At 44.7% G+C, this 11,313-nt stretch overlaps 1 protein-coding gene across 1 annotated transcript in view; it reads left to right on the forward strand.

Moving 5' to 3' along the window:
• Positions 1-5,699, forward strand: part of PDE2A (phosphodiesterase 2A) — a 394,708-nt gene extending 389,009 nt beyond the window's left edge. The window contains exon 30 of the mRNA XM_040339780.1: positions 4,841-5,699. Coding sequence (XP_040195714.1) covers positions 4,841-5,072 — 232 coding nt within the window. The 3' untranslated portion in view covers positions 5,073-5,699. The remainder of the gene's footprint in view (positions 1-4,840) is intronic.
• The last annotated feature ends 5,614 nt before the right edge of the window (positions 5,700-11,313 follow it).

Raw genomic sequence — 11,313 nt, forward strand, 5'->3', positions numbered from 1 at the left:
GGTCCTACTACTGAGAGCTTACAATCTAAAATAGGGGCCAGTGATACAAAAGGTAATCGCCGTATGCTGATAGAGAAAGTAATTGTTCAGCTGTTAGGTGGAGTCCGGTATAGGCCTCCCAGGAGAGAACAGTTTTCAGAGATCTTGTAAAGGCAGATAGAGTAGGAAATAGACAGGTTGAGGTAGGGAGTTCCAGAGGATGGCAGAGGCTCTGGAGAAGTCCTTGAGGTGAGCATGGTAGCAGGTGACAAGGTAGGTGGAGAGGACGGTTTGCGTGATATCTGAAGAAGAGGTTAGTGATGTAGCTGGGTGCAGAGGTGTGGATGGCTTTGAATGTTGTTGTAAGCTCTTTTGAGCAGGGCCCTCCTAATCCTCTTGTATTTTATTGTATTGTAACTGTATTGTCTCCCTTTTATATTGTAAAGCGCTGCGTAAACTGTTGGCACTATATAAATCCTTTATAATAATAATGTTGTTAGCATTTTAAATTGTATGCATTGGGTCATGGGAAGTCAGAAGAGGGCTTAGAAGAGAGGGGTGGAGGACACTAAGCGAAGGCCAGTGGAGGGAATGGCAGAGAGTTGTGGAGGCCAGAGGGGCGATCGGTGGAGAGGGGTGGAGGACACTGAGTGGAGGGAATGGCAGTGAGGTGTGGAGGACACTGCAGCCAGTGGTGGGATTGGCAGAAAGGGGTGGTGGACACTGAGCGGAGGTGAGTGGAAGGATTGGCAGAGAGGGGTGGAGGACACTAAGCGGAGGTGAGTGTAAGGATTGGCAGAGAGGGGTGGAGGACACTGGGCGGAGGTGAGTGGAAGGATTGGCAGAGAGGGGTGGAGGACACTAAGCTGAGGTGAGTGGAAGGATTGGCAGAGAGGGGTGGTGGACACTGAGTGGAGGTGAGTGGAAGGATTGGCAGAGAGGGGTGGAGGACACTGAGCGGAGGTGAGTGGAGGGATTGGCAGAAAGGGGTGGTGGACACTGAGCGGAGGTGTGTAGAAGGATTGGCAGAGAGGGGTGGTGGACACTGAGCGGAGGTGAGTGGAAGGATTGGCAGAGAGGGGTGGTGGACACTGAGCGGAGGTGAGTGGAAGGATTGGCAGAGAGGGGTGGCGGACACTGAGCGGAGGTGAGTGGAAGGATTGGCAGAGAGGGGTGGCGGACACTGAGCGGAGGTGAGTGGAAGGATTGGCAGAGAGGGGTGGAGGACACTGAGCGGAGGTGAGTGGAAGGATTGGCAGAGAGGGGTGGTGGACACTGAGCGGAGGTGAGTGGAAGGATTGGCAGAGAGGGGTGGAGGACACTGAGCGGAGGTGAGTGGAGGGATTGGCAGAGAGGGGTGGAGGACACTGAGCGGAGGTGAGTGGAAGGATTGGCAGAGAGGGGTGGTGGACACTGTGTGGAGGTGAGTGGAAGGACTGGCAGAGATGGGTGGCGGACACTGAGCGGAGGTGAGTGGAGGGATTGGCAGAAAGGGGTGGTGGACACTGAGCGGAGGTGTGTAGAAGGATTGGCAGAGAGGGGTGGTGGACACTGAGCGGAGGTGAGTGGAAGGATTGGCAGAGGGGGTGGAGGACACTGAGCGGAGGTGAGTGGAGGGATTGGCAGAAAGGGGTGGTGGACACTGAGCGGAGGTGTGTAGAAGGATTGGCAGAGAGGGGTGGTGGACACTGAGCGGAGGTGAGTGGAAGGATTGGCAGAGAGGGGTGGTGGACACTGAGCGGAGATGAGTGGAAGGATTGGCAGAGAGGGGTGGTGGACACTGCGCGGAGATGAGTGGAAGGATTGGCAGAGAGGGGTGGAGGACACTGAGCAGAAACTAGTAAAAGGATTAGCAGAGAGGGGTGGAGGACAGTAGATTTATTGGTAGAGAAGGCTGGAGGACATCGAGTAGAGGCCAGTGGAGGGATTGGTAGGGAGGGGTGGGAGACATTGAGTGGAGGTCAATGGAGGGATTGGCAGAGGGGTGGGTGACACTTAGTGAAGGCCAGCGGAGGGAATGGCAGAAAGGGGTGGAAAAAACTGAGCAAAGACCATAGGATGGATTGGCAGAGAGGGGTGGAGGACACTGAGTGGATGCCAGTGGAGGGAATGGCAGTGAGAGGTGGAGAACCCTGAGTGGAGGTCAATGGAGAGACTGCCAGAGGCGGGTGGAGAACACTGATCGGAGGCCAGGGGAGGGATTGGCAGAGAGGGGTGGAAGATACTGAGCAGAGGCCATTGGAGGGATTGGCAGGAGGAGGGGGAGTGGACCCTGAGCAGTGGCCAGGGGAGGTAGTGGCAGAGAGGGGTGGAGAACACTAAGTGAAGGCCAGTGGAGGGATTGGCAGATAGGGGTGAAGGTCAGTGGAGTTATTGGTAGAGAAGGATGGAGGACACTAAGTGAAGGCCAATGGAAGGGTTGGCAGAGAGGGGTGGAGAACACTGCGTGGAGGCCAGTGGAGGAATTGTCAGAGAGGGGTGAAAGACACGCTAGAGGGGGGTTTGGCAAAGAAGGGTGGAGGACACTGAGCAGAGGCCAGTGGAGGGATTGACAGGGAGGAGTGGAGGAGGTCAGTGGAGGGATTAGTAGAGAAGGAGGAGGTCAGTGGAGGGATTAGTAGAAAAGGAGGAGGAGGTCAGTGGAGGAATTAGTAGTAGAAGGAGGAGGAGGTCAGTGGAGGGATTAATAGAGAAGGAGGAGGAGGTCAATGGAGGGATTAGTAGAGACGGAGGAGGAGGAGGTCAGTGGAGGGATTAGTAGAGAAGGAGGAGAAGGTCAGTGGAGGGATTAGTAGAGAATGAGGGGGAGGAGGTCAGTGGAGGGATTAGTAGAGAAGGAGGAGGAGGAGGTCAGTAGAGGGATTTTTAGAGAAGTAGGAGGTTAGTTGAGGGATTAGTAGAGAAGGAGGAGGAGGTCAGTGGAGGAATTAGTAGAAAAGGAGGAGGTCAGGGGAGGTATTAGTAGAGAAGGAGGAGGAGGTTAGTGGAGGGATTAGTAGAGAAGGAGGAGGAGGTCAGTGGAGGAATTAGTAGAAAAGGAGGAGGTCAGGGGAGGTATTAGTAGAGAAGGAGGAGGAGGTCAGGGGAGGGATTAGTAGAGAAGGAGGAGAAGGTCAGTGGAGGGATTAGTAGAGAAGGAGGAGAAGGTCAGTGGAGGGATTAGTAGAGAAGGAGGAGGAGGTCAGTGGAGGGATTAGTAGAGAAGGAGGAGGAGGTCAGTGGAGGGATTAATAGAGAAGGAGGAGGAGGTCAGTGGAGGGATTAGTAGAGACGGAGGAGGAGGTCAGTTGAGGGATTAGTAGAGAAGGAGGAGAAGGTCAGTGGAGGGATTAGTAGAGAAGGAGGAGAAGGTCAGTGGAGGGATTAGTAGAGAAGGAGGAGGAGGTCAGTGGAGGGATTAGTAGAGACGGAGGAGGAGGTCAGTGGAGGGATTAGTAGAGAAGAAGGAGGTCAGTGGAGGGATTAGTAGAGAAGGATGAGGTCAGTGGAGGGATTAGTAGAGGAGGAGGAGGTCAGTGGAGGGATTAGTAGAGAAGGAGGAGAAGGTCAGTGGAGGGATTAGTAGAGAAGGAGGAGGAGGTCAGTGGAGGGATTAGTAGAGAAGGAGGAGGAGGTCAGTGGAGGGATTAATAGAGAAGGAGGAGGAGGTCAGTGGAGGGATTAGTAGAGACGGAGGAGGAGGTCAGTGGAGGGATTAGTAGAGAAGAAGGAGGTCAGTGGAGGGATTAGTAGAGAAGGATGAGGTCAGTGGAGGGATTAGTAGAGGAGGAGGAGGTCAGTGGAGGGATTAGTAGAGAAGGAGGAGAAGGTCAGTGGAGGGATTAGTAGAGAAGGAGGAGGAGGTCAGTGGAGGGATTAGTAGAGAAGGAGGAGGAGGTCAGTGGAGGGATTAGTAGAGAAGGAGGAGGAGGTCAGTGGAGGGATTAGTAGAGACGGAGGAGGAGGTCAGTGGAGGGATTAGTAGAGAAGAAGGAGGTCAGTGGAGGGATTAGTAGAGAAGGATGAGGTCAGTGGAGGGATTAGTAGAGGAGGAGGAGGTCAGTGGAGGGATTAGTAGAGAAGGAGGAGGAGGTCAGTGGAGGGATTAGTAGAGAAGGAGGAGGTCAGTGGAGGGATTAGTAGAGAAGGGGGAGGAGGTCAGTGGAGGGATTAGTAGAGAAGGGGGAGGAGGTCAGTGGAGGGATTAGTAGAGAAGGAGGAGGTCAGTGGAGGGATTAGTAGAGAAGGAGGAGGTCAGTGGAGGGATTAGTAGAGAAGGAGGAGGTCAGTGGAGGGATTAGTAGAGAAGGAGGAGGTCAATGGAGGGATTAGTAGAGAAGGAGGAGGAGGTCAGTGGAGGGATTAGTAGAGAAGGAGAATGAGGTCAGTGGAGGGATTAGTAGAGAAGGAGGAGAAGGTCAGTGGAGGGATTAGTAGAGAAGGAGGAGGTCAGTGGAGGGATTAGTAGAGAAGGAGGAGGAGGTCATGGGAGGGATTAGTAGAGAAGGAGGAGGTCAGTGGAGGGATTAGTAGAGAAGGAGGAGGTCAATGTAGGGATTAGTAGAGAAGGAGGAGGAGGTCAGTGGAGGGATTAGTAGAGAAGGAGAATGAGGTCAGTGGAGGGAATGGCAGATTGGGGTGGAGGACACCGAGTGGCCAGATGATTGGATGATGTGGGGGTGGAAGGAGAGGTCAGAGTCCAGGATTGCACCCTGGCTTAAGGGGAGGGACCGATAGTTGAGCCATTGATCTCCATAGAAAACTTGGTGGCCCTTCCCTGTTGAACTTATTGGGCCTGTTGCTACCCCCTTTATCAGCGGCCCTGGTAGCAGGACAACCCTACTGACTCCAAGCCTCTGACCGGCATTCTCTCCTTTTGCAGGGTGTTGAAAGAGCTGTTCCCGCAGTCGGCTGAGCTCTACGAAATCGTGGCGGCCAACCGCGTCAAGTGGATGCGAGTTTCGAACAAGTTCACCATCAGGGGCCTGCCCAGTAACAACTCGTTGGACTTTTTGGACGAGGAGTACGACATCCAGGAGAGCATGGACGACGACTATAAACTCAACGGCTGCACCGACACAAAGGGACTCAACGGCTCGGTGACCGATGAATAACGATCACTTGTTATGAACGCACGTTGCGCAATTTTCTCCCCCTGGCCGAGGGGGGGGGAGAGATCTTATAGTGTCAACTCCTCCAAGGTGGTCTGTGTGCCGTGCCATGTTTGTCACGCCAGTCTACGACGCGGAGCCCCCCTTGCCTGTACCGCCGTCCACGCTCTTCGTGTTCCGACCGGTCAAAGGATCAGCACTGCCAACCTCCTCTCGCCTCAAATGACATTTCAGGCTTAGACGTTCGAGGGGCAAAAACCTCTGGCCACGGCCATGGATAAGGATAAGTTCCCTTTAAGATGATATTCTCTCAGCCCCGCCCAGGAGGATCATCCCACTGAGATTTGTTATATATATATATAACTACCTCCCGCCTTCAAGGGACAGTTCACTGTTTCCATAGCCCATCTGGCTCCCTTTTACTACTGATAATGAGACGGGTAATTGTAACAAGTCGCCTAAAAAATAAAAAAAAAGAGCAAGTCGATCTGAGTCCAGAGCAGGGGCAGTCCGACCCTTCTGTAATGCCCGCCCCTGAGGGGTCCTGGCCAAGCATGTAAAGGAGATAAGGGACAAATGGCTGAAGACGTTCGTTTTCTCCACCAACCTTGTCAGTAAGAGGTCACTCCTCTTTGATAAAGCACCCCCTATGGCCTAGAGGGAGTTTTACCCTTTTAAAGTGGACCTGTCTTGTACTAAAGTTTCTCAGACTCAGATTGTTCATTAAAGCAGGGCTGCAAGTTATGTAGCCTGAAGATGCTTGATAGACGAAGCCTAAATTCAGCCGAAACCTTCAGCTTCGACTTAGCCCCTCCCCCTGTTCCACTATCCAACAGGTGACTCTACTGGCCACTAGGAGGAGCAAAATTGAGAACATTATCTTCACCAAAATTTGGTGGTCATGCGATTGGGAACCCCCCAGAAAGGGTTCAATAAACTAACCTTACTCCTTGGCTTGTTCTTCCAACAAGATCCCGAAGAATGCCGAGTAGCTTAGATCTCGTGGTGAGACGATCCGGCACCATCTTGCAAAAGTTTGGCTGCTCGGAGTTCCCCGGAATCTTGTTGGAAAAATGGTGACGTCGCCCCCTGTAGTATGGAATTGGGGGGTACGACGAGTTCATTAACATTTTATCCGTACGGTTGTTTTTTGTTTTGTTTCGTTTTTTTCAGGTTTGCCCCCTTCGTCCCTTTTAGGTATTTTGGTGGTTTGGAAAAATTCGATGGGCTCTAAATGACTCCCGGAGGTTACGGAAGCTCCTTTAAAGTTTTTTTTTATTTAAAGTTGAAAGCTAGACATGTGCAATTCGTTTATTTCCCAATTCGTTTTTTAACGAGTTTTGATAAATTCGTTAATTCCGAAATTTCGATTTTTTTAAATTTTCAAATTTTCAAATTCTGAATTTTCGAATTTCTGATTTTCAAATTTCGAATTTTCGAAATGTTGAATTTTTTAATTTTCGAAATTTGTGATTTTAAAATTTTAAAAAACTTTCGAATTTTCACATTTCGAAAATTGGGATTTCGAAAATTCAGAAATTCAAAAATTCGGAAATCCCAAAATTTGGAAATGTAAGAAATGTTTCACATTTTGAATTTTTTAATTTTCGAAATTTAGGATTTTAAAATTTAAAAAAATTCTTGAATTTTCGCAAAATCGAAAAAAACTTCTATAAAATCCCATGGGCATTGTGTCCTGTGGGGAATACGGGGTACTTTTAAAATTCAGAATTTTCGAATTTCTGATTTTCAAATTTCGAATTTTTTTAATTTCAAAATTTATGATTTTAGAATTTTCGAAATTTATGATTTTAAAATTTTAAAAAAAATCTTGAATTTTTGAATTTCCGAAACTTTCGAATTTTGGGATTTCGAAAATTCAAAAATTCGGAAATCCTAAAATCCCAAAATTCGGAAATGTAAGAATTTTTGAATTTCTGAATTTTCTAAATCCCAATTTTCGAAATGTTTCACATTTTGAATTTTTGAATTTTCGAAATTTATGATTTTAAAATTTTAAAAAAAATCTCGAATTTCCGAAACTTTCGAATTTCCATTCGAAAGTTTCGGAAATTCGAGAATTTTTTTTAAATTTTAAAACCATACATTTCGAAAATTCAAAATTTCGAAATTTAAAAATCAGAAATTCAAAAATTCAGAATTTTAAAATTCGAAAACGATATCCTTCTAGTGATGCATCAAGTTCTCTTATAAAGACAGATGGCGGTAGTTCTCTTGCACTGACTGGGCCTTGGCTTACACACTAACAGCAGCTATACCCCGTGGGCATTGTGTTCTGTAGCAAAGGACTGTTAGGAAAATGATGTCCTTCTAGTGACAGATCAAGTTCTCCTATAAAGACGGACAGTGGCAGTTCTCTTGCACTGACTGGGACGTGGCTGTCCCACTAACAGCAGCTAAACCCCATGGGCATTGTGTCCTGTGGGAAAGGACTGTGGGGTGTACAAGGTACGTCCTCGGTCATTAATCGGTTAGGAAAGCTATGTCCTTCGAGTGACGCATCGAGTTTTCCTATAAAATCCCATGGGCATTGTGTCCTGTGGGGCATACGGGGTACGTCCTCGGTCATTAATTGGTTAGGAAAACAATGTCCTTCGAGTGACACATGGATTTCTCCTATAAAATCCCATTGTGTCCTGTGGGGCATACAAGGTATGTCCTCAGTATTTAATTGGTTAGGAAAGCTATGTCCTTCTAGTGACACATCAAGTTCTTCTATAAAATCCCATGGGCATTGTGTCCTGTGGGGCATACGGGGTACGTCCTCAGTCATTAATTGGTTAGGAAAACATGCCTTTTGGGAAAGGACTGTGGGGCATACAAGGTACGTCCTCAGTCATTAATCAGTTAGGAAAGCTATGTCCTTCTAGTGACACATCGAGTTCTCCTATAAAATCCCATGTGCATTGTGTCCTGTGGGGCATACGGGGTACGTCCTCAGTCATTAATCGGTTAGGAAAACAATGTCCTTTTAGTGACGCATCAAGTTCTCCTATAAAATCCCATTAGCATTGTGCCTTTTGAGAAAGGACTGTGGGGCATACGAGGTATGTCCTCAGTCATTAATCGGTTAGGAAAGCTATATCTGAGTGACACATCAAGTTCTTCTATAAAATCACATGGGCATTGTGTCCTGTGGGGCATACGGGGTACGTCCTCAGTCATTAATTGGTTAGGAAAACAATGTCCTTCGAGTGACGCATCCAGTTCTTCTATAAAATCCCATTGTGTCTTGTGGGGCATACAAGGTATGTCCTCGGTCATTAATCGGTTAGGAAAGCTATGTCATTCTAGTGACAAATCAAGTTCTCCTATAAAACCCCATGGGCATTGTGTCCTGTGGGGCATACGAGGTACGTCCTCAGTCATTTATTGGAGAACTCGATGCGTCACTCGAAGGACATAGCTTTTCTAACCGATTAATGACCGAGGACGTACCTCGTATGCCCCACAGTCCTTTCCCAAAAGGCACAATGCTCATGGGATTTTATAGGAGAACTTGATGCGTCACTCGAAGGACATACTGTAACTTTCCTAACCAATTAAAGACTGAGGACATTCCTTGTATGCCCCACAGGACACAATGGGATTTTATAGGAGAACTCGAAGCGTCACTCGAAGGACAATACTGACTGGGACTTGGCTGTCACACTAACAGCAGCTAAACCCATGGGCATCGTGTCCTGTGGGAAAGGACTGTGGGGCATATGAGGTACGTCCTCGGTTATTAACCGGCTAGAAAAAGTATTCCCTTCGAGTGATATTCTGAGTTTCCCTAGAAGGACAGACAGAAGCCACTATCACTGGATCTACCAAGCCACCGATCCCCTATATAAGTGATGACAAGGCGATCGCATGTGATCGTTTTTTTTTTCAAGCAGTCAATCTACTCTCCTCTCAGTCCTATTGGCTCCTGAGTCTTTCTCCTTGGATAGTGGGACAACAGAGGGAAGTCCTTTTTCTCCGCCCACCTTTCCCGCAGAATAGCACCCCACGGGTGGATTCCCCCGATTTATGGGGGGCGGAGCCTTAAGTCCTGCTGGGTGGAGCTTCGATAGAATGTTTTTGTTTTTTTGAGCATTTCAATGTTACACAATGCAGCTCATTTACATACACGAGGAAAAACACGGAGGGTGTATTTATAAAAAGGAAATTGTATACAATTCTGGTACATTCGTCCTGTATGAATGAGGGGAAAAAATCGAATGTTCTCCGTCTCTTTCCTCTACAGGTTGAATGTTTCACAAAAAGAGTTGTTCAGAAAAATAACACTAGATGGAGCTTTGGATCTTTTTTTTTTACATATACCCTCAGCTCCATCTAGCGGGCACAGTGTGTTATTTCCTAAAATCACTTTATGTGTGAATAATATTCGACCAGTAGGGGAAAATAGAAGGAGAACTTTAGATTTTGCTCTACTCACACAGAACGAATGTATCTCTGGTTTCGCTAAACCAATAGTTCTGTAATTATATATATTTTTTAAAACAAATGCTCCCTTTAAAGTGATAAACGTTCTTTCCTGCAGCAACCAATCAAATTAATTCAATTTTTTTTTTTTACAATTTGAGCTCCGTCCGATTCACGTCTACATACATTGAATCGAGTCTCTCATTTCTATGTTTTGTTGTATTCAGTTCTTTCCATGCACATTAGACACGTGCACTGCCGAAAAATTCATTTTTGTTAGTTTTCGTCTCATTTGTTTTTTTTGCTTTTTTCGGAAATTCCGAATTTGGGAAATCTAACTTTCCAAATTTCCTATTTTCAAATTTTAGATTTTTGAATTTTGCATAGTGGCCATGAATTCTTTTTTTTTTTTTGCTTTTTTTGGAAATTTAGAATTTGGGAAATTCTGAATTTTTTGAAATTCGAAATTTGGGAAATTCGGAATTTGGGAAATCTAACTTTCCAAATTTCCTATTTTCAAATTTTAGATTTTAGAATTTTGCAAATTTTCACATTTCAGAAATTCATAATTTGTGAAATTCGGAATTTGGGAAATTCAGCATTTGTGAAATTCGAAATTCGGGAAATTCGAAAATTCAGAATTTCCCGAATTTCCAGAAAAAGCAAAAAAATAATAAAATGAAAATTTCGGAAATTCTAAAAAGCCGAAATTCGGAAATTCAACTTTCCAAATTTCCCATTTTCAAATTTTAGATTTTCGAATATTAGATTTTCGAATTTTCCAATATGGGAAATTCAGAATTTGGGAAATTCGAAATTCGGGAAATTCGAAAATTCGCAATTCCGAATTTCCCGAATTTCCAAAAAAAGCAAAAGAAGAATAAAATGAAAAACGGAAATTTTCGGAAATTCTAAAAATTCGATATTCGGAAATTCAACTTTCCAAATTTCCCATTTTCAAATTTTAGATTTTCGAATATTAGATTTTCGAATTTTCAAATTTGGGAAATTTCGGAATTTGGGAAATCTAACTTTCCAAATTTCCTATTTTCAAATTTTAGATTTTGGAGTTTTGCAAATTTTCAAATTTCAAAAATTCATAATTTGGGAAATTCAAAATTTGGGAAATTAAAAAATTTGGGAAATTAAAAATTTGGGAAATTTGGGAAATTCAAAATTTGGGAAATTCAAAATTTGGGAAATTCAAAATTTGGGAAATTCGAAATTTGGGAAATTCGAAATTTGTGAGATTCAACATTTTGTGAAATTCGAAATTCGGCAAATTCGAAAATTCGGAATTCCGAATTTCCAAAAAAAAAGCAAAAAAAGAATGAAATGAAAAACGGAAAATTTCGGAAATTCTAAAAATTTGGAATTCGGAAATTCAACTTTACAAATTTCCCATTTTCGAATTTTAGATTTTCGAATATTAGATTTTCGAGTTTTTCAATTTTCAAATTTGGGAAATTCGAAATTCGGGAAATTCGGAATTTGGAAAATTCAACATTTGCGAAATTCGGGAAATTCGGAATTACGAATTTCCCGAATCTCCAAAAAAAGCAAAAAAAGAATAAAATGAAAAACGGAAAATTTTATTTTTCGAATATTAGATTTTCGAATTTTCAAATTTGGGAAATTTCGGAATTTGGGAAATCTAACTTTCCAAATTTCCTATTTTCAGATTTTAGAGTTTTGCAAATTTTCAAATTTCAAAAATTCATAATTTGGGAAATTCGAAATTTGGGAAATTTCGAGATTTGGGAAATTCGAAATTTGGGAAACTTGAAATTTGTGAGATTCAACATTAGTGAAA

The sequence above is a fragment of the Rana temporaria genome, chromosome 2, assembly GCF_905171775.1.
Source record: "Rana temporaria chromosome 2, aRanTem1.1, whole genome shotgun sequence".
NCBI lineage: Eukaryota > Metazoa > Chordata > Amphibia > Anura > Ranidae > Rana > Rana temporaria.